The 24,280-nt window shown below is 37.2% G+C and overlaps 3 protein-coding genes across 5 annotated transcripts in view; 1 reads left to right on the plus strand and 2 right to left on the minus strand.

Moving 5' to 3' along the window:
* LOC111865792 (thymidylate kinase) overlaps positions 1-2,926 on the minus strand; it is a 12,280-nt gene extending 9,354 nt beyond the window's left edge. The window contains exon 1 of one of the 2 annotated variants that reach the window (XM_023854083.2): positions 2,498-2,926. In XM_023854083.2, coding sequence (XP_023709851.1) covers positions 2,498-2,543 — 46 coding nt within the window. In that variant the 5' untranslated portion in view covers positions 2,544-2,926. The other variant, XM_023854082.1, reaches the window with a different exon arrangement.
* Positions 2,927-3,314: 388 nt separating this feature from the next.
* Positions 3,315-17,744, plus strand: LOC111865778 (probable Dol-P-Man:Man(7)GlcNAc(2)-PP-Dol alpha-1,6-mannosyltransferase). 2 transcript variants are annotated; one of them, XM_023854054.2, is made up of 9 exons: positions 3,315-3,459; positions 3,595-3,720; positions 3,889-4,021; positions 6,019-6,192; positions 6,649-6,802; positions 7,231-7,375; positions 7,856-8,082; positions 8,197-8,442; positions 10,668-17,744. In XM_023854054.2, exons 1-9 carry the CDS (start codon positions 3,454-3,456, stop codon positions 12,772-12,774), a joined length of 3,318 nt encoding a protein of 1,105 aa, XP_023709822.1. In that variant the 5' UTR covers positions 3,315-3,453; the 3' UTR covers positions 12,775-17,744. The 2 variants fall into 2 exon arrangements, with proteins under 2 accessions (XP_023709822.1, XP_023709823.1); XM_023854055.2 differs by lacking the exon at positions 3,595-3,720.
* Positions 17,734-23,989, minus strand: LOC111865779 (cytochrome c oxidase subunit 7A, mitochondrial). The gene is made up of 3 exons (XM_023854056.1): positions 23,882-23,989; positions 23,341-23,460; positions 17,734-18,068 (listed from the first exon to the last, which is right to left on the minus strand). The coding sequence occupies exons 1-3, from the start codon at positions 23,894-23,896 to the stop codon at positions 17,928-17,930; spliced, it is 276 nt and encodes a 91-aa protein (XP_023709824.1). The 5' UTR covers positions 23,897-23,989; the 3' UTR covers positions 17,734-17,927.
* Between the last annotated feature and the right edge of the window lie 291 nt (positions 23,990-24,280).

Genomic DNA, 24,280 nt, shown 5'->3' on the forward strand with positions numbered 1-24,280 from the left:
GTCCAAGTTTTCTAACGCCGCGAACCTATTTGAGATTTCAACACGATACTGCTCTTTACCCTCTACCTCATTTAATTTCTTGAGATTGAACCTCTCCATTTGAACTCTGTGTGTTGTTTGTTTGCTCACTGCCTGTCTTTCCCTAACCTTTGCCACCACTAGCTAGTGGTCAGTATCACAGTTTACTGTCCTGAATGATCGGACATCAAGTATACTTGAGTGCCATCTCCTATCTATCAAAAGATGGTCTATTTGATTGTGTATCTTCCCATCAGGAGATTTCCAAGTAAATGTATTGATGTTACGATGTGGGATCACTGTACTTTTGACAGTAAGATTTTTTGATGTGGCAAAGTTTACAACTCTAACTCCATTATCATTACTAATTTCATGGAAACTCTCATTCCAAATTGTTGGTTTGAAAATGTCTTCCCTCCCTACTTTGGCACTGAAATCTCCTAACAAAATTTTCATAAGGTACTCTGGGAATTTATCAAACACATGTTCTAGTTCTTCATAGAATCTATCCTTTATGTCATCAATTTTATCTTCTGTTGGGGCGTGAACATTCATAACAATGATATCACACCAGCGACCTTTTAGTTTTATATATGATATCCTATAACTAACGAACTCTACCCTCTTAACTGCTGATATGATTCTCTTGTGTATGAAAAAACCTGTACCTAATTCATAATTTTCATTCCCCTTTCCACAGAAAACTGTAGAGTCTCCTGCTGGTGCGATGCCACCTCTGTCCCATCTGACCTCCTGTACTCCCGCTAAATCTACCTTATATTTTAGGATTTCTTCTGCCACTTCCCTGAGCGAACCTGCCCTATACAAATTTCAAACATTCCAAGTGCCAAATCTCATATTCATTTTCTTTGGCTTAGGTTCTTTATCCGAGGAATCCGTCCAGGCCCAATGCTTTGTGTTCATTTTCGTAACATAATTATTTTTGACGGCGAGGAGTTGTTAGCCCCTCGCCCAACTCCCAAGCTGGAGGACCACCCCAGGTCAGCTGTAGTAATTAAAAATACTATAAAAGATTGGTACAATGTTTATTCACTTAACATACGCCCTTTAATGATGAATACAATACTAAAAAGTATATAATTCCATAGATACATTTCTGGGGAAAAGAGAAGTTTTGTTTATGGTAGGACTATCAATTTTAACAAAATGACAGGTGAGATGCATGATGTGAAGGTTGAGAATCACTGCTGTTAGGGTTTGTCATAATGGTTCATACATCATCTTCATCACCATCCCATATCCTATCTAAAAAATGGATTAAGTCCACCTACCCTAAAAACCAGTGTACATACCTTCCATAGGCAACCTGATGATAGAAAAGTCTTGTATAAGTACACTGGAATTTCCCACTGACCCATCAATACCAGAAGTTTGTTGAAAATAAAATCTAGTGCCTTTCTAATCATAACATATTCTACATTAATAGCTGATCATGACATACCCTTGTTCCCAGAGATGGAGTATACCAGCACACAACCAAATCCTGGCAAAAAGTAGTCAATGCATGTCTGAATTAATGTCACCTGATTGCTCTTTTTGGAAACACACTGTGTCATTAATACATGTGTATCAGTGATGTTGTGCACCATTTCCCAGACTTCACATAACAGATTAATAGTTGCTTCATTTTCTCAGATCATTCACATATACTTTTACAACATGCTGTCCAGTTGCATTATCTTAATTTTGTGTGTTTTCTCAATTAACTAAATGAAACCCAGATTCAGTGAGAGGTTAGAAAGGGTGTTGGGGTTAGAACTACCTCTTCCTTCCAGTAACTGTAGACCACAAACACAACAATTATAGTGGTCACCCACCTATTATACTGATAGTTTTCAAACACGAACTTCTTATCTTATTGCAACTTCTATGCGTATTTTGAGACTCCTCCTGCCTAACCAAAATACTATATTACCTGGAAAGCTCATGTATTCGGCTTCGATATTTTTCTGGTGGAGAGCCTCCACAAGTTTCTTGCACTGAGTTGATTTGCCTGCCCTATCACAGCCTTCAAACACTATAAGTGCTCCTCTTCGAGAATGTATTCCGAACATTGCTCCTCAATACTTTCTTCCCCAGGAAGAGTCGGCTACAAGATGAACGTACAGAACACAAAGTAGAACTTTAATATTTCCGCCAAGAGTACTGTGCCTCCATTTAAAGCTTACTTGATCCCTGGAGGGGCTGTTATTGAACACACATTATTGAGAAATTTGTTTCCCGTTTGCAAGAAATACGCAATCCGTTTGCCAGCATAACGAAACTTGAATATACTTTCCGTTGTTTCAATTCTTATCTATGTCGTTTTTCCGGTAGCGGTTGTTGAAAACGTTCAAAATTTCTTCACCGGCAAAACACGCATGTATAAATCTATCAATTTACATAGTTATAATTATTATAACAAAAATTACATTTTGACAAGCAAAAAGAATGTAAGAAATGTGAAGATGTCCGTCACCTGGTATGTGACGCCGTATAGTCTGGTAGATAGGCAGGGAAACCATGATGATGGAGGCAGATCTCTTTAAATCAAGAGTACAATGTTTATTTTAGTGAAACAAACACAGAACAAAACTGTTATTCAATAATACATGGCATGAAACTGTATTTAGAGTAATCAAATATGGGTTCTCGTGCTTATGTACTGTCTTATTTTACTTCCATTGTTTCTCCAGTATATTGACGAATGCAAAAGGCCTGATCAGTAGTTGGTCTGTTACTTCGAAACCCACACTGATGAACTGCAATAATTTCATCTATATATGGACTTAACCTTGAGAGAAGGATACTGGATATGAGTTTGTAATCTTGTATGAAGTTGATAACAGTGATTTCCCATGATAATTATTACAGCCAGTTTTATCACCCTTCTTGTGAACTGGTACAATAATAGACTTCTTCCACTGATCAGGCACTGACGCCATGTAGCCTGGTAAAAGTACATTGATTTTTCTGAAGAACCTGTTGCCTCCATTTACTGCCCTGCAGATGAAGGCAATAGACTCCTCTCGGACGTTGCTTGTTCTACAAATTATACGGCATAACTTCACAGTATACGTTAATATTAATAATAACCGTCATGAGGGTCGTGAAAACCTCAGATGTCCTGTGAAGTAGTCTGCATTACAGTATGCTCCCTAGTGGTAAAATATGTAACCAAAGCCAAACCACGGTTGTCTGGCACCAGCGAGCCCGTACCAGTACGATATGCACCCGTGTTGCTTTCTTACTGCTATCTTTGCAAACAATAGCCAATGAGATAAGGACTGCGATGATTCGCATGTCCCGTCGTCTGCTAGCACGAAAGATCCACAACTATAGTGTTGTAGTGTTTAGGCATGGTGTTAGTTGCATCTTTTACTATAATGCATTAAATTATTATATTACGGTTGAATACGGGGGCTTCTCCTGAAAATGGGAGTAAGTTTTGTTAATTTTGGCGGTTATAACCTCGCGACATAAACCGAAGTCTGATCTTTTTAATAAATTCGCAAATAGCCGATCAGTTTCTATATGTAGAATTGTGCTTAGTTGCTAAACACGTCTTCGTTACAGATGGATCAATTGATGCTGCTTGTGGCCGCAGTACATCTTCTGTATTGTCCGTTCACGAAAGTCGAAGAAAGTTTTAATTTGCAAGCTACGCATGACATACTGTATCATCGAGATAATATTAACGAGGCAAGCTTGCGATATATTTTGATGTGATGGATTAGAATCAAGTCTCCCACATCAAATTCCCCCCACCCCTTTTAGATAGCTCCCCGTCTTGTTGCTAACCAATAAGTCTTATAACTTATGATCCAAAATACAATTAACAGAAACTATTAATAATTTTTCATTTTGTAGTATGATCATCATGAGTTTCCAGGAGTTGTGCCACGAACGTTTCTGGGACCACTCGTAATATCCCTTCTTGCATCACCAATTGTAGCAGTTATCAATGTGTTGGGCTTCAGCAAGTTTTATGCCCAGTTTGTAGGTAAGAGAAATGTACCATAATAAATTGTCCTATACTAAATACAATTGCATTATTATTATTATATGTAACTGAGTCATGGTGATTAATCTATTTTAAAGTCACTTCAATTGGAATGGTTATTTGTGCCTGCAAAAACATGAAACATTCTTGTAGCAGAACCCAGAGATTCATCACAAATACCAAAGCCCAAGCCAATCACACCAATATCTTGTGCTCACAACCCACTACCCCAAAATCAGTCTTATCATCATCTTAGGTCTGTATTCATTTAAATGGCTATTTTCAAGATGTTTCCCCCTAAAATTCTGTATGAAGTTGGTGTCTACCTACCTATGTGCCCAATCCCTTGTAGTCTCCAAGCCTATGTCCTCCTAACACTCCTAGGAGACCTATTTTCCTTATTATTTAATATCTTACATATTTGATCACTTTTACCTCCTTAGATTTAAAATATTTTCCTGAGGACATAGTTTTTAAAGATATCCTGAAGTTGGAAGCCGCAGGTGCCTCCAGATACAGAATGTTTGTACCCACTTGACAAGACTACATATTGTAGTATCCCACAGGATTGTAATTTTCATAATCACCCACATGAAAACCTAGCATGTCATAATAGAAACAAAAACTTTAAAACCAAAAATAACTACATTATCAAAAATGCTATTACTGACCTTACGTCTTCACTTGAAACAGGATTTGTTAAGCTAATAAGCACACGTAAAATCCTAATTCAATTACAGATTGATACTGATTGGATCTAGGTCTTCTTAAACAAAAGTAAACCAGTGGAAGTAGATCTCAGTCTTCTGAAGTGTGACACCATGCCTTCTGATGTATATGTAACAACATTCAGAGGAACATGGAGCCTTCATTTGAAGGGTAGAAGAGCTCTTCTACCCTAATGATCAATCTAGCAGATTTCTCTGAAATGATGGTATCTACCAGATTATATTTCAGAAGAACCTTGAAGCCTCCATCTTCAGGGTAGAAAACTTTTTCTGCCCTGAAGATGGAGACAACAGGTTTCTCTGAAATGTTGGTAAATAAATCTCTACCAGACTATATGGTGTCACATCCCAGAAGACAGTAATCTTCATACTCATTGCTGTGAGAACCTCAAATCTCACAGCCTAGGTATAATGGTAAAGAAGGAACCAGAAATACCAGTTAAGAAAGAGTCAAAAGAAAGTGGTAAAATAACAAAAGGGAAAGAAATACTATATTTTTGTTGTGATATATATATATATATAAGCTTCTGCAGAGGGGTGCAAGATACATGTTCACATAGACTACAGAAGAGGGTAATAAGAGTCATCACCAATTCCAGAAGTAGAGATTCTTGTAGGGAGCTGTTTAAGAGACTAAAGATTCTGCCCCTTTACTCACATTACATTTTTTCCATTTTTTTATTTGATGTCAAAAACAAAGATCTATTTTTCATCTAATTCTGAGATTCATACAATCAATACAGACATAGTAATAACCTCCATTATCCTTCAACTATCTTTCAAAATGGAACATATTATTTTGGAATGAAAATTTTTAATAAACTTCCTCCTAATATAAAAGACCAAGCTCATGAGATTAAAAAATTTAGGTCTGCTGTTAAAAGATTCCTATTTTTAAATTCGTTTTATTAATTGGACGAATATTTCAACTGTGACAACAAAGTTTCAGATTTGTTATGGGTGGTAGTTGATAGTGCTTTATTGTTATAGATGACAGTTTTTGTTCATGTTGTGTATTGTTAATATTTTTATATGGCTAACTTGAATGACATTACAAAATTATGATGCAGTATGTGATCATGTTTACTCCTGTTGACTATTTCTATATCCATTGGTGTTTAACCCTGTAAGGATTTATGGAATGCTGAATAAATGAATGAATGAATACAGTAATATACTATTTTAATTTTGTGTCCGTTGTAAACAGTGAACTAATTTATCTAATTTGTAGTCAGTTTTAATGTCTGTGCTTTTCAAAATTTGTTACAGTACGAGCTGTTCTTGGGTTGTGCGTTATTGGTGCTTTCCGGATGTTCCGTCAGACCATCCAGTTGGTATTTGGGCAACAAATGACAAATTGGTTTGTTGCAATAACTGTAACTCAATATCATTTCATGTACTACCTCAGTCGACCATTGCCAAACATATTAGCACTTCCATTAGGTGAGACACTATAGCATACTGAATCATAATATAACAAAGTACTATTTTCTGGGAGATGTGCTTGCTGCCTGTCTTGCTGATTTCTTGCTTGTCTTCATAATCCATGAAGATGGAATCAGTGCATTCCCTTAAAACATCAGTGAACTTTACCAGATTAAACAGCGTCACATCCCAGAGGACAGTATTCCTCATAACACCACAGTGAGAACCTCAAATATAAAACAGCACCTTAGAAAGTTATGTTATTTAAATTAGAGTAATTCTGGATGTGATCATACACATGATGACATAGCTAAATCTAAAAATGCTAAGTTAACATTGTAAAATACTTAAATTTAATTTAATTTTTGTATTTATCTTATACTATTCTGAAGCATAATAATATATTGGTGGATGGTGTATGTTAATGTGAGTGTAATATTTAATATCAAGTTAACAAAACATTTTTCTTTACAGTACTGCTTGCATTACAGAGTTGGATCAAACAGCAACATGCAAAATTCATCTACTTTTCTGCTGCTGCTATTATCATATTTCGAGCAGAGCTTGCTATGTTCTTGGGCATTTTATTGCTAATTGAACTGGTCAACAAGCGAATTCATCCTCTGAAGTAGGTAATCAGATGGTGGTAGGTCAGAATTTGAATTCTTAGTAATAATCTTATCACTCAGAAGCACTGCTGCGAATGAAAAATATACATGCTCAGCTTTTATTTCATACTGTTTCTGAAAATAAAATGTTAGTTAACTGCAGTTTTATGTAATTATGCACTTTGATGGAGAAAAACACATAAAATATTGGAAAGCATGTATAGTAAAAGGACTTTAATGCTTCACACAGCTCTTTCTGTCCAGAATGTTGTATAAATAATTTCATTCTTTTGTATATAAATTTGTATTTATGAGAAAGTTACTTTTCTGACTAAAATTGCATGTGATAATTTCCACAGTATTCATGTCTTTTGCTGTTATTATGTTGCAATAATGTCCTCTTTTAATAGGAACTTTTGTTATTTCTGTTGTTTTTGTATGTGTGCAGGATGTTGAAACTTGCCATACCTGCTGGCTTAGTATTCCTAAGCCTCACTGTTGTTGTAGATTCAATATTCTGGAACAGATTACTTTGGCCTGAAGGAGAAGTTCTCTTTTTCAACACTGTTTTGAACCGCAGCCATGAGTGGGGTGTATCCTTTATAACTGTATTGATTTGAAATAAAAGAAAAATACTGCCAGGAGCATAATTTCCACTTTATATGGGCTGATAGATGAAAAGTCTCTGGTCTCTTTCTTTTTCGCTTACCAGCTGTTTCCCCTCTGCTTGATGCCTTCCAGTACCTAATGAAACAATCATCCCAATGGTCTCTCTCTTTTATATTCTAATTCTGATGCCCTTCTCAGTGTCCTTGTTCTATCCATTCTTTCTATGTTTCCAAACCATTATTGTCATATTCTTCTAACTCTTTCAGCTTCTCTAAAACCATTATTTCTAATTCTATCCCTTCTTGCCTTTCCCTCATTAGTTCTCAGAAATTCCATATTTATTGCTTGGATTTTGCTTTAGTTTTTCTTTCTAAGTCCATATATCCACATTATATGTCAGTTTCAGTTTCAGAAATATACTTCGTAGACTGTCTTTTATGTATTGCCATTAACTATATTATCAGACTTCACCATTTCTCTGGTATTTCTACTCTGCAATTCCTCGAGGAATGGGATGCTCTGTGTTCCTTGTTCCCTTAGGAATATACTATGAACCTCGTGTGAGAAAGATATTGCTGCCAGCAATTGCCTTTGTCTTCCTCTTCTCATTTCTACCACATAAGGAACTACGCTTCATCATCTATGTGTTTCCATTACTAAACTTGACAGCTGCAAGCGCTTGCCACAGAATGTAAGTGGTATATAAGAAGTTAGATTATTTATATTATGTTCCATTTCATATTTCATTATTTCCATGCATTATGCTTTTACAGTTTTGAGAATATATCCGTGTATTCTTTTACAGTTTTGAGAATCGTGGCAAGTCATCTTTCCACAGCTTCCTGGCATTTGGTGTGTGCTGCCATCTAGTTCTAAATGCAGTGTTCTCTGTGTTCCTACTATGTATCGCAGGAGCAAACTACCCAGGTGGAGTTGCCATATCACGACTTCATCGCCTGGCAAAGGATGAATCATTTGTATTTGTACATATTGATGTGCTGGCAGCACAGACAGGAGTTTCAAGGTTTACACAGGACAATCCCACTTGGAGGTACTGGATGCTTTGAAATGGAGTTATGTAACATCATTTGGTCCCACATTTGAAAGTATCTATAACTGAGAGTTTTAATTTAACAGAACTGATTTTGACAGAGCTTGCCATGCTAAGTGGATCCTTGTGAAACATGGTTTCTCAGCCTAAAGCTGCAGGCATTCTAAGTAAATTGTATCCAAGTCAAATCACCTTTGACTCAACAAAATGCTGCAAATGCAGACCCATTTGTTTTGCATAGAATTCCTGTACACCCGTCATGCTGCATAAGTCAGGCTGAGTCAAGCTGTGAGTCTGCCTTTGCAGCATCTTAGTGAACCAGAAGAATATTTGGACCTGACAGAAAGTAACACAAGAAACTGGAGAAAACTGCATAATGAGGAGCAGCTTCAAAATTCATATTCACCATACATTATCAGGGTGATCAAGTCAAGGATGTGATCGGCAGCATATGTAGCATGTATGGTAGAGATGAAAACTGCAAAATCCTGCATGGAAGAGACCATTTTTGAGAGCTAGGCACAGAACGGAGGATAATGTTAACACTTTGCGGACCAGCGATTTAAATATTTAAATCACCCTGGGGACCGACATTTTTAAACCTACTACCCTAACTTGTGCACTGTTCACTTTAAAAATTAATATAAGATCTCCTAATTAATTTTATGAACTAAAATGTTTGGAGAACACTTACCAATGCTCCTAGAAGTGCTTGAGAATGTGATATTTCTGGAAACATTCCTCTTTGTGAAGTGGCATTACACAGAACTTGCACATGTAGACAGTCATACTCCTTTTGTTGTGTACTGCGCAAACACAGCATCGCCTAGAAGACTGCTTCCCCTTGGCATGTTCACTCTTCATAATTTTCACAAGGGCATGTTTCCGCATATCACCCAAGAGTCGCCCAGGGGGGTCCACGAGGCCTGCATGGGGTGGGAGTTGATGGACCTGGTCGCACTAAGTCTGTCTGCCACCGTCTGGTCTGTAGCCCAGGCTTTTGCCACGTTGAGCAGAAATGCCTTGTATTTCAAATTTGAACAAGGATTTAGATTTTTGAAAACCAAAAATGAATTGAAAATGGCACAATTTATAAGCCACAAGGCAACTTTCTTTGTCCACTTTACTGTTTTCCGAGGAAGAGAATAATAGGCCAAGTATGGATCGGCTCTATCAACTCCCTTCATGAACATATTATACTCAGAAATACAAACAGACTTCTTTACCTGTCCATGTTTCCTCTGAACATCAACCATGCTCGAATTGTGAATTGTGGATTTGGGTCCAATGGAATTTGCTTCGCCCCTGGATTTCCAGTAAACTGTCCCAAAGCAGGCATTAGTCTACTTTTCCCCATGTGGCTGTCCCCACAATGTGGCTACCTGCACTTTCGTCGGAGCTACTGTCACTTTCACTGCCTGTGGCCACAATTTTTTGTTCGCCCCTGCCACACTCACTATCAGATTGTGAGTTGCTATCACTAGCAGACTCACAAGGAACGTCAGATAGCTCATTGGAGAACAGGTCAGATATTTCTTGTTCTCCGAGAAAATGCTTGGACCTCAACCTCTTCCGACCTTGATCCATTTTGCACTAGTAACTTCCTGCCTGGTGCATGCAGCTGGAAGATGAACAAAGGCATTTTCTTTTGGAGTGGGAAAGGAAAACAGTTGGGTCATAAACAGCGGGGTCATGTTACTGACTACGAAGCAAACATTCAAGAGGTCTATCACGCACCAGTCATGTGTCTGCCTGACATCAATGCAAGGTATAGTGTGTATCAACATAACATGTCCTAAAATCATAATAATGTGCCACCGGTCCGCCACGTTTAAAAGCGCTGGGCATAAAAATATGCCACTGGTCTGCAAAGTGTTAAGCTGGTTTCTAGGGAAATGGTGAAAGCGTGGGACTGGATTGATTTAGCTCAGAATAGTGTCCAGTGGCAGGATCTTGTGAATGTGGTAGTAAAACTTCTAATCCCCCAAAGGCATGGAATGTCTTCACTATCTAAGCAGCAACTGTCAGCTTCTCAAGAACCACTCTCCTTAACGTAGTTAATTGGTTAGCGCTGAAATAATTTATCATATATTTGTCAGGTTTCCTACATAATGAACTGTAACCTGAAAAAAATTCATATACAAAGTGTTACAATATAACTTTGCAACTTATTACTTTAATCATGTTTACTGCTATATTATCTCAGTCTTTTCTTTCTATTTCAGGTATAGTAAAGCTGAAAATATAACAAGTGGCAGTAAGGAAATTATGGTATTCACACATTTGCTCTTAGAAGCAAGGAGTAAATACTCTCAAAATTTAAAACCATATTCAAGGACTCATGATATTTTAGATTCAGTAGAAGGTTTCTCTCACATAGCCTTCAATTATAATACCTTCCCCCCAATTAGAATTAAAACAAAACCCATGATATTTATTCTGAAAAGAAAGGAAGTGAAACTGAAATATATAGAAAATGAATTATCCACTGATACAGAAGAAGTGCCATTTGATATAGACATTTTAAAGACTGATTTAGGCCAAGTCTTGACTAGTGAAACTGAAAATGTTTTAGAAGTGGGTGGAATAGATGAAACCTTAGAACTAGGAGATGAAATTTCACAGTTATTAAATGATATGGATGATGATATTTTTGTCAGGCCAGTAATACATGATAATGAAGATGAACACATGGAATCTCCTCTCATAGACCTGAACATAGAACCTACTGAAGACATAGAAGAAGAAGTGCAGCTGTCAAAGTTGATGCGCATGTCGAGGGAGGAGTTGATAAAGGAATTAAACAGAGCACAGAATAAAGCAAAAATATATCCAAAGTCAGGAACTGTAAAAAGCAATATCAAGAAAATTATAAGAGAATATAAAGCTCTTGAATATGGAAAACAAGTGAAAGCTGAAGGAAGTATGTATGCAGACTTACCACCAGATGAGAAAGTAAAACATGATGAATATGTAAAAGTGCATGAAGCAGAGTTCTCTACAACCAGTGAGGAGAATTACAGTGACATTCATGCTAAAAGTGAACAAGTCACTAAGAAACAAGTACTTGAAAAATACACGGAAACAGATATTCAGCAAAAAACAGATCCTGTAGCAGTTCCCGTTGAAATGGAGGCAAAAATTTCATCTCTGCCTCCTGAGAATTTAACTAGTGAAGAACATCATGACATAGTATCAGAGAACAGCAAGAAAGCTATAAAGAAAATAAAGAAATATAAAGTGTTAGATCAAAGCACGGATGAAGAATCCTCAACGGTTATTGACAATATAACAGTACAGAGAAAAAAACCCATACAGAAAATCAGACTTGCCAAACAAATAATCCAAAAAGATGTGTTACGACAAGAAACAGAATATTTAGAGGAAACTAGAGAACCTAAAATAATGTCCATGTCTACTGAAAACCAAACTGTAGAAAATGAAAATATTGAAAAAAAAGGTGGGAAAAAAACCAATAAAGATATAAATGAAATTATTTTAGAATTTAATAATGATCTAACAAATCCAAATGAAAATCTAAAGGATTCAGAAAGTGGGACCACTGAGAATCAACCCCATTTACAAATTTCCAAAACGAAAAAGTCTGGTAAGAAGGTTCTTAAAGAAGTGGATGAAGAATACAATGATACAGAAATTAGTACAGGAGAATTTACAGCACATGTACCTGATGAGGAGACTGCCATGTCTAAGATTAGAAGGAAAACTGTTGTAAGAAACCTTAAGAAAGAAAAACTTATTAAAGTTTCTGATCACATATATCACACACCTCTGTCATCAAATCATGCAAGTAATGAGGATCAGACAGACAAATTAAATGCTGCAGATGCACATAGACAAGAGAACGACATGCGAACTTCTGACAGTAAGGACACAGTTGCAGAATATGAAGTGCAACACACATCTGCTCAAGAGACAACTGCTGTGAATAATGAAATAGAATGGCAGGAAGGTGAGAAAATGTCTGATGAAATAAGCCCAAAGATAAGCACTAAATATTCTGCTCAACCTCCAAAAATGTCAGTGAAAGAAATCAATAAACTTACAAAACAAATAATGAAAAATGCAGTTCAGCCAGATGAACTGCCTTTTGAAGATTTAACAGAACCAGAAAGACTGCCCTCTACAGACGAGTCCATAATGGCGGATGATGAGATAACACCAATTTCAGAATCTAGAGAAGACATAAAGTTATCCAAAGCACTGACAAAAGACACAGAAACTATCCAAGATGAGCACAGAACTGAAAATGATGAAACAGTAGAATATGAAGATATAGCAAAACGCAAATTAGATGAAGTTATTCCAGTGTGATGCTGTTTGGTGTGTGATATCATGCAATCAGAAATAAGTGCAGCAGAAAAATGAAAAGTGCCTTAAAGAGATCATATTACAGCTCAGCTTTAAGTATTATATGACATTATGATCTAAAATACCTCAAAATCACCCTTAATACTGTATACTTTTTTTAATCTGATGTTAAATAGATGTAATTACTATGACTGTACACCGTGTCAAAGATTTTCTTGGATTCTTTTTACAATACATGGTGTGTTAACAGTGAGAGAATGTAAGGAGTTAGATATAAATCATTCTGCCAAAGAAGTCATTGTGTGCATGCAGAATATTCATTGTCAAACTGTGTGATTCAGCTGGCTGAGCATTGAATTTAATCAGTGCTAATGATATTACCCTCCAATTAAAAATAAAGATAAAAAAGAATAACACATACTTGAAAATAATAATAAACTATATGACAAAAAAGAAAACAAAACTTCATTCTTTTCTTTAATAATGATTATTTTATCTGAGCCTTTATTATTTATTATAAAACTAAGTTACCTTAGGGATAACAGCACTAGACATATAGAAAGCAAGAAATTTAAAATCCCCTATTCCCTAACAAATCAATCCCCCCCTGATTAAAACATGGTCAGCACCCTTGTAGCAAGAGGAAATTTAAAATCCCTATTCCTGGACACTAAGGTTAAGTATCCTAAAAATAACACTTTGATTTTCAATATAATTGCACACCCTTAAGATCTTCCATACTGTCAAGGTTCATGCTTCTAGAGCATGTTCCAAATCTCACATCTAATGTGTCTGTGTACAGAAACTTCGCAACAGATTTGGACACTTCATTTCATACTTTGAGTACATTAAGAAAAAATTGGACATATTTCATCAAAAAGAGGATCATGCACAAAGGAGAAAATGAACTAGGCAGCAGCATGCCTAGATATACAGCCACCATTTGAGCATAAATAATGCCTATGCTTTACATGCATCTTAGCATTCTCCATTTAAATAAGCTGTTAAGATAGAAAGCATTTTGTCACATGTAATGTCTACTGTCTAAAAACAAAGATTAAAATTCACAAAATTATAACTTGGCCTACTGTACAGGGTTTGTCCGAAAAGTAATGTCAGTGAGTCGATTAAAAACATTTATTGATTAGATCGGTAGAACACATTAAAAGGCTTCAAAATAGGCCCCTTCTGCGTCGATACATCACTTCCAGCGAGATTTCCAGGCATCGAAGGTGTCATGGTAGGCCTCCTCTGAAATGTCCTTTAGAGCCTTGGTGCAAGCCTCTTTGACTTCGTCAACTGTCCCAAAATGTCCTTTCATGGGAGTTTTCAAGCACGGAAACAAAAAGAAGTCTGGGGGGAGCCACGTCAGGACTGTAGGCCAGCTGGGGAACCGCTGGCACCTTAGAATCGGTCAGGAAGTGGGTCACGAGGAAGGCGGTGTGGGCTGGCGCATTTTCATGGTGAAGTTTCCAATCGTCCGCGATGTCGGGCCGGATGTGATGAACCCTTCGTCTGAGTCTCTTTAGCACTTCCACGTAGAATTTGGCGTTGATGGTTGTACCATGTGGTATAAACTCATGGTGGGCAAGCCCCCTGATGTCAAAGAATACAATGAGCATGACCTTAACCTCTGACTTGCTCATTCTGGCCTCCTTGGGGTGAGGGGATGCCGAGGTGTGCCACTCAGCACTTTGCCTTTTTGTTTCGGGGTTGTACTCAAACACCCAAGTCTCGTCACCTGTGATGACATTGTCTAAAAAGTGAGGGTCACTTTCACACAAGTCCAAAAGTTCTTGGCACGTTTCAACTCTGCGCAATTTTTGGTTGTCCATTAACACTTCGGGCACCAGCTTTGCGCACACTTTTCGCATCTGCAAATTGTTCGTCACAATTTCGTGAACGGTGCTTTTTGGAATGTTTAATGTCTGTGCCATTAAACGAACACTCAAACGACGGTATGAGTTCAAAAGTTCTCTCACACGCGTCACATTTTCGTCGGTGGTGATTGTTGATGGCCGTCCAGCGTGGGCTTCATCGCCGACCTCTCCACGGCCTTCTGAAAAGGCCTTGTGCCACCAGTAGACCTGATGTTCCAACAATCATCATCGAAGGCCGTCTTTATCATGGGAAAAGTTTCCACTGCAGACTTGCCAAGTTTCACAACAAACTTGATGGCAATCCTTTGTTCCAAGGAGCGCTGCATTGCGGCTTGCACGGAAGACAAAAACGAGTTTCACGGAAAAGCCCTTTGTCACTTTCAGGAAGTTCGGAGACGACTAAGCGACCGCGCGTTCATAAGCTGACTTCCCCCTCCACCGATCCCAACCGGTCTGAGCACGCTGCGACGTATAGTCACTTCACAATAAAATCACTGACATTACTTAATCTCTCATATTAAAGAAAGAACCCAGACTAGGGGTGTTTGAGAACAGGGTGCAGAGAATATTTGGCCCCAGAAGGGAGGAGCTAGGATGAGGTCAGACAGAACTGCATAATGAGGTGTCTCATAATTTGTAGTCCTTGCCAAACATTTTCTCACATAGTTTATGTAATAATCCTTTTATTATTGAAGTTATATAGTGCAACATGGTAGGATGACAGATGTATGACATGGAAGGGAAGTGGTTGTGTCCTCATCGAGGTACTGTCCCAGAATTTGCCTGGAAGGACTAAGAAAAGCCACAAAACCCTAAACAGGAAGGGCAACTATTGTCCTGGCCAAGATACAAAGAAGCACCTCCTGAATACAAGTTTAGGGTGTTACCTCTAAACCAACCTGTCTCATTTCCTGAATAATAATAGGATAAGCAAATCAAGGAGGATGAGATGGGCATGGCATGTAGCACACATGGGAGAGAAGAGAAATTTATAAAAAAAAAAAAAAAGGTAAAAGAGGTTTCTTAGAAGGCCAAGGTGTAGATGGGAGAATATCAAAAGGGATCTTTAAGAAATAGGATGGGAGATGGATCCATCTGGCTCATTAGGGGCCAGTGGTAGGAACTTGTGAACGTGGTAATTAACATTTTGGTTCCATGAAAGGCTGGACATTTTTTGACTAGCTGAGTAATTATTACATTAATCCATAGTCAGTTATATAAATACAATGAAAACAACAGCAGAGAAATTTCACCACCAAGAGTCTGTGTGCATTCCTCTGGAATTCTAACTAGTACTTGACCAGCCCACATTAGCCTCACTATATTAAATGGCCTATATAAATCACTGAAGTTTCTTGTGATATTCCAGTTCACTTCACAAACTATAAACCAAAACAAATTCAGAATTATGTGGAGAACTGCTCCTAAGAGTTCCACAAACCCCAAGAGTGCAATGCATATTAAATGAGTGTTTATCAGATTATTAGGCTACATTCTGCTCTGTTTCCTGGAAATGCCATAAAACACCCAAGTCTGAAAAGGCAAATGTCTTTTCTATAGGATACAAAGATCTGGGTTTCAGCACACCCAGGCAATTTTTTCCAATATTGTATTACTTCATGTACTATATTCAGCATTTCAGTGCCCTTGAATGTTTATTCAATTTGTGCCCATAATGAATCCTGTTGAAATTTGACACTTAAATGTCACACATGTCACATTACAGAGCTGCAGATGTACTAGAATCAGCAGCAGTAATAAAAGTGTCACCCATTTACAGACTTCCACTACAACCTGTGATGAGTTTCTTATTCAGTTTGTCATATGTTCAAAATTAACCTTTATTATACAGGAATAGGAGTTCCAAATCCCCCATGATTATGGGCACTGGCAACCAGATATAGCTTGGAGTACCAGACATTGTGGATGAATCACTAATATTCCTGTTTCATATCTGACAGTTCCTGGGTTTAAGTCTCTTCCCATGACCACCTATCCTGAGGTTTCCTATGGTTTCCTCAGTCCCTCCAGACAAATGTTTGGACAGTACCCCAAATTAGGCCAAGCCTACTTCCCTCTACATCTTTCATTACTCACTAACCAACAACTGAATGCTATATAACCAAAATTAAAGACACTGTTCTTAACCAAATGGTAAATAAACTCAAGAGATATTTGTATTGAAAAGATATAATGCTGAGCTTGCTGAATCGTGTGCATGCACCATTACAATAGTGTGACAAGGAAATGCATAAACTATTATCAGAATGAACAATGTGTTGATGGATACACACTGTAGCTGCTTTTTCTTTTGCTGCTAGTAATTCCTTAATCACATGTATGCTGTCCCATACATAATCCCATCTGTAAGATATTAAATTATCTTGGCATATTTTGTAGAATTAAAATCATGCTCTTAAAAGATAAAATACAATATTTCTTGATATGTAACCATAATTCTGAGTTACTTTTTCAAAGCTATACAATAGACACGACAGTTATAGAAACATCCGTCTCTAAGGATCTTTCTGCTGGAATATACCAGAAGCACACTTTATTAAGAACTTAATCCAGATTTTTATACTATTAAATTAATTCAGAATCATAATTTATAAAACGGCCAGTGCAACAGAAAGGGTAAACCAAGCACTCACCATCAAGGATGGTATATTTTGCAACTCCCATTTTTATATTTTTCTTAAATGAAAATAATTTCAGTGGCTCTTTTGTTGCTATAGTGATCATTAATTGGCAGTAACCAAACCAGGTTATGCAACACTAAATACTATTGTTTTAAAAATTACAGCACCAATGATGGTTTCCATCAGTATCTGGAAATTTGGCATTACTATGATGTTTTAAGAAAATTTATCTGTTTTAACTGAGGGACGGCAGTGGAATTCTAGTTACCTGCGGAAGCACATAAGCTTGCGCCAGCCCTGACCACAGGAATCTCCTTTTCAGGGGGGGGAGTCAGATTATATTTGTACAGTACTACTACTTTGAAGGAACATCATCTATTACATATATGAAAACTGTACCTGAATCATGTAATGAGTATGTAAATGATTAAAGCAGGATATTTAAATATTATGTACAATTTTTATTTTTATATCAACAAAGAAATACATATAAGACCATTCCATGTTTCCTGATCAGTCAGATGAGCATGTAAAATATAGAATTTTGTTTCTTCATTGAGTGACAACAGTGTTAACCGTTTACTGTGTTCATTACTTACATTTCATACTAAGGGTGGATATGCTGGTATAGAGTTCAAGCTTTCTTGGGGTAAGACAACTCATACAACACTTTTCCACTAAGACCCAGTCCTATGACACACAAGGCCACAGTAAACTGATACAACAGCCTATCCACAACACCACCTTTCAAATACACCAGCTGACCATCATCGACCTGCCAAAAAAAAAAAAAAAAATACAAACTATGTCATTAATCACTTTCAGAAATACACAGTTTTTATATGTATCTCAAAAAATATTTCACAAAGCACATACCTATTCAGTTACCCCTCTGTCTGTAAGCACCCTTCATGGGACTGATTTCGAAACTGAGTACAACGCTATGGTAAATTTGGCCTAACCATTCTGATTTTGGTTCACTTTGATTCACATTACAGCTGAAAGAACCTGTTACTTCCATCTTCATGGTAAAAGAGGTACTCTTCTCCCATGAAGCTGAAAGCAACAGGCTCCTTTGAAACACTGGTAACTACCAGACAACATGGCCTTGCATCCTGGAATACAATAATGTTCACACTCACTGCTATAAGAACCTCAAATCACATTCTAAGGTCTATTTTACTCAAGCGTTTAAATAAACTTTTACATCTTTTGACTCTTTTTGATGGCACTAGCTATATGCCATAGCAATTACTCGTATATTCATGTGTGTAAGTTTCATTCAATTAAGCCAGGTCATTGGTTTGATTCCCAATGAGGTCACTGGATTTTTCAGTTGATCTCATCCTTCCAGCCACAGGCGGTCAACTCGGCCTCTAACAGAAATGAGTATCAGGAATCTTCCTGAGGAAAAAGGGCAGTCAACAGGTAAGGCTGACCTCACGGCAATCTGTGAGCCGAATATCTAGAAAATGTGGAAGCCTCAATGTCTCACAACCCTATGGGCCTCCACAGCCTGTTACAGGGATAGCGTTACCTTAGTTTTTTACATTCGTTTTAAATGACATGTTATGATGGTCCTAAATACTTCTAGGGCATACTGTTCTAAGTATTCACCTGAAAGAAAAATGCAAGCAGAACCTGCATCCATAAATTATGTGTTATACCTTGTTTGCACAAAGCACATTCACTTTCAAAAATCAACCCTTCTATCAGTTTCTCTAGATAAAATATAGCCCATTCCAGATGTGTCATAGCTATATGCCTACAAAGACTTATCAAAGTTTCATGGTAATTGGGTCACAACTGTGAGATAAGGTATATTTCAATAACTCATCAAGACATCAGAGATCACTGTTGGTCCTACAGCCAATGGTGCATACATAACAAAACTGGTAATAACACTGCATCAATATCCTTATGAACTGCACAAATAACATGCAAACTACCCAGGCCTCAAGGTTAAATGCTGCACAAATAAATACAAAGGGAGAAATACTCTAGCAAGTAATACAATCTGATACATTTCCCGAGAGACTAAATGTTTAGTAATAAAGCGCCTCTATAAATAAGGTAACAAATTATTAATATCAAATTAGACCTATTTCTTTGTTAACATCCTTCTCCAAAATTGTGGAAAAAGTAATGTTTAAGAGACTCATGATCATCTTAAAAAATATGCTATTCTAAATTCTAATCAATATAAAAAGTAAGTAAAGTAAAGGTATCCCTGTAACAGGCCATGGAGGCCTATAGGGTTGTGAAATGTTAAGGTTCCAACAATTTCTAGACAATCAGCTCATAGATGGCGGCAAGGTTGTCAGCCTTACATGCTGGCCACCCTTTACCCCCAAGAATATTCCTGGTACTCATTTCTGTTAGAGGCTGAGTTGACCCCAGGGCCATAGTGCGGCTGGAAGGATTGGGTCAATTTAAAAAATCCAATGACCTCATCGGAACTTGAACCCACAAACATCCGGCTTGTAGCATAGTGCCCCAACCAACGAAGCTACCGCGTGCCCCCAAATCTTAATCAATATGGTTAAAAAAAATTGATAGCAATGCTGTTTATTCCTTATTAAATAAAATTTTTACTGCTCTAAATAATAAAGCTAAACCTAAGGGAATCTTCTGTGATATTGAGAAGGCTTTCGAAATATATGGAATTATTGGAATTTCCAAAAACTTATATTCCCACTACTTAAGAGATAAACGATATCAGCGTGTTTTTGAAAGATAATTTAACTCACTATAATTTAGTATCAAACTGGTCTGAAATGGGGCACGCGGTAGCGTAGTTGGTTGAGGTACTATGCTACAAGTCGGAATGTCGTGGGTTCGAATCCCAATGAGGTAGATTTTGTCACTTTACCTAATCCTTCCAGCCACACTATGGCCCTGGGGTCAAATAAACCTCTAACAAAAATGAGTACCAGGAATATTCTTGGGGGTAAAGGGTGGCCGGTGTGTAGGGCCGACAACCTTGCCGCCATCTATTAGCCGACTGTCTAGAATATGTGGGAACCTCAACATCTCACAACCCTATGGGCCTCCATAGCCTGTTACAGGGTTACCCTTACTTACTTTATTGGTCTGAAATTCAACATGGAGTTCCCCAGGGCTCTGTACTGGGACCTTTGTTATTTTTGCTGTACATCAATGATCTCCTCTTGGCCATTGATGCATCAGCTACACCCATTCTTTTTGCTGACGATACTGGTTTAATAGTTACGCATAAATACTTGATATTCTAGATACTAAACTAAGTGCAAATCTCCAAATAGTTTATAATTGGTTCAAATCAAATTTATTAGCAATTATTTTTTTAAAAACACATTGTATGCAATTTACAACAAAAAATTCTGTATTAACTGAGACCTGACTTGTTTGTAACAGTAATGAAATCACTGAGGTTTCTCACTTTAAATATCTTGGTGTGGTAATGGATAACAACATTATCTTGGAATTTGCATACTGACAATGTCTTAAACAAATTAACCTGAGTTTGTTATATGATCAGATCAGTCAAACCTTATATGTCTCTTTCCTCACTGGTAATGATTTATTACTCCTTATTTCATACTATATTATCTTAAGGTATTATATTCGGTCAATCTACCAATAGCAAAACACATTTTATGTTACAAAAAAGAGTTGTCTGCTTAATGACAGGATATGGAAGTAGGTCTTCATGTAGCAGTCTTACAGACAGACATCTTACCACTGAAATCTCAATATATATTTTCAATCCTGTTATTTGTTTTAAGGAATATAAATTTTTTATTACTAACTATGATAGGCACAATGTACACAACAGACAGAGAAAATTTATATATTCGTACTTCCTCTCTATCACTGTATCAAAATGGCATTTACTACACTGGCATTAAAACTTTTAATAAATTATCACATGAATTAAAAGAGCTTGTACAGGCACCTAAAATTTGTAATAGTTCCTTAAGAAGATATCTCGTTTTGCACTGTTTCTTTGAACTGGAGGAATTTTATTGTTGGTTGGTTTCTTTGAAATAAAAGAACAAGAACAAATGTCTTTTAAACAAGTGGACAACAACCACAATGTAAAGCATTTGTTAATTTTAATTGAGATTAATTTATTTTAATTATTAAGTATTGCATTCACACAATATGTAATTTTACATATAGTGCAACAATTTTGGCAGGACAGTCAACACATGATGATGGCCTTGTATGGCCAAAACATGTAGTGAGGAAGAAGGGTGACTAGATAATAAGTTGCATTTTAAGACAGAAATATATGTGTACAAAACATAAATTAATAGGCTTTAAATGGTTTCCTTAAACAGGTGACCAGCTTACAGAAGTGGAAAATTTTCAGTTTTACTATACACACAATTCTTACATTATTGTGTATCTACACAGTGTGTTCAGGATCCGTTAGGACTCTTTTTTTTTTTTTTTTGCCCTGCAATGCCGTCTGTTGGCAAGTTGTGGCGTTAAGATTCTTGAAGTTTCAGCTGTGGTTGTCTATAATTTCAAAGGGCAAGCATCGCTGCATCATGTGTTCTGACCTTGAATGTAACAGTACTGTTCTGACGCTCGTTGGAAAATGGCGATTGAACAGAGTGCCAACATCATATTTTGTTTGAAGTTAGGCAAAACAGCCGGAGAAGAGTACAACATGATGAAAAGTGTGTATGGCAGTGATTGTTTGTCACTTGAACATTTTTCGATGGTATGCTGTATTTCGTGACGGCAGGGAGGCCACTGAAGACATTCCACATGCATCAAAGCCGATAACAAGTCGCACTGAAGAAAGTGTGAAAAAAGTGACCAAAATCCTTGCATCAGACAGATATTTCTGCAAGACTCATCAAGGAGCTTTGGGAATACCAAAAAGTACTGTGCATCAAATTTTGACCGAGGATTTGGGTATACAGGTCTGTGCATGGTTTCTACTGCACGCTGGCAGGCGATGAAAAACATGCCAGAGTGGAACACTGCAAAGACATGTTACGGTCAGCCCAAAGTGATACAAAATTTACAAAACTGATTGTTACTGGTGACGAGATATGGTGTTAACAATGAGCCTCTCACGAAGTGGCACAGTCCAGCGTGCTTGAGCCCAAAGAAGCCAAAACCAAAGAAAGTGCACATACAAAAGTGTCGACTAAAGACACTGCTAACAGTTTTCTTTGATTCCAAAGGAATTTCTGCCAGAAGATCAAACAGTGAATTCTGATTATTATCTCGGAGTCCTCAATCGTTTGTGGGCGAGAATTCTTTGAATTTGACCTGAATATCGAGAGCAAGGTTCCTGGTCGCTCCTCCATGACAATGCCCCAACCCACAAATCGAAGATCGTGCGCGATTTTTTGGCCAGAAAAGGGATTACAGTCCTTGATCATCCTCCGTGTTCACCAGATTTGGCTCCAGCAGATTTCTGGTTGTTCCCAAAAGTTAAGTTGGCGATGAAATGAGACCGACACGACACCATCCAGGACATCCATAGGGAATATACCACAGTTTCAAATGCGATTCCACAAAAGGAGTACACTTTCTAAAACTTTTCAATCAGATCCAGCTATGTACTGATTCAGAAAGAGACTATTTTGAATAAAGAGTGAAACTTTGAAAATAATTCATGTCTTTTATTTTTAACGAACACAGTCCTAACAGAACCTGGACACACTGTGTATAAATACCATCATTATTCTTTACACAACTGCACACTCTAGTTTCCACATTGTAAAAGGAGTTGCAACACTCGCCAAACTCTCTTGGCCTCTGAATGTCATACAGGTTATAGAAAATTTAACACTATAAATGTTGATAAGATAGCATTTCTCAACAACTATAAAACACTCAGAATGTATTGAATACTCTAGTTAAAAATTTGAAATAACTCTGTGGGTTCACCATCATTAAATGGAAATGGCTTCTACTGTAAGACATAATCAACTGACATTTTGTCACACTTTAGAAGGAATGAAATGTCTATTCAGCCCTTAAACAAGGAAATTCCAACTCAGCTTAAAATTTATGTAATTACAAATCCTATCACTTACCTGAAATTTTGCCTGTTTCGCCTTCAACTTAGCATAATTGGCTGCCTGTTTCTCAGCTGACATAGGAGCCTGTGACATAGATATGTGTCTTGCACCTAGCTGCCCTAGTTGCAAAACTTTCTGAAATTCATAGAAAATATGATACTCCAACTGAATTCATGATACTCATTTCACATAGTAAGACCCTCAGTCACGCAATTTTTCCACGAATAAATGAATATCCATGGCTCAAAATTTCTGATCTACCATAGAATTTAGTATTTGCTGATAGTTATATTGCATTCACATGTTGTTCTCATAATGTGATACCAAATAAAGAAATGTCTGAGGACGACATAAAAAAGTTAACACAAGCAGTGATATTTCAATGCCCATTAGAGAATGTGCATGCAAAACTCTGCTTCCTGGGCAAAAGTGGCATACTCGTAAATGAAATTTTGCTTTTCAGAACATTAATCAAAACCCTACGTTCTAAAACATTTTATGTAAATATATCAGAGAATATAAGTAAGTGTTAATATACGCCTTGCGCTAACATTACCTTTGCAGAATTCATACTTTCTGTAGTCGCCGACTTAATATGTTCTACAACCTTATCTACAATGTCTACAATTCTGCGCAGACGCTATGGAGCTATGGAGGCTAGTGAGTGAACTGTGATTGCGTCACATAAATGCCATTCGATATATTGCAGTAGTTGTATGGTGATTGGTTCTGACTATCTAGTTCGGTCCGTCTGCGTAAAGATGGCAGCGAATCCTTTGTTTCCCTCTTCCCCTTCATCATAGGGCTCGTAAATATTGTGACTTGGTCGTGTTTTGTAAACAAGATGGATCTAGGTGCTATCATTAGGTTTGAACAGTAACGGTTATCAGCTCAGCTGCAATATTTATGCCGGGTTTTATACTCAGGTATGATATTAAATTGTCATTTATTTTGA

The sequence above is a fragment of the Cryptotermes secundus genome, unplaced genomic scaffold (genome assembly GCF_002891405.2).
Source record: "Cryptotermes secundus unplaced genomic scaffold, Csec_1.0 scaffold683, whole genome shotgun sequence".
Lineage (NCBI taxonomy): Eukaryota > Metazoa > Arthropoda > Insecta > Blattodea > Kalotermitidae > Cryptotermes > Cryptotermes secundus.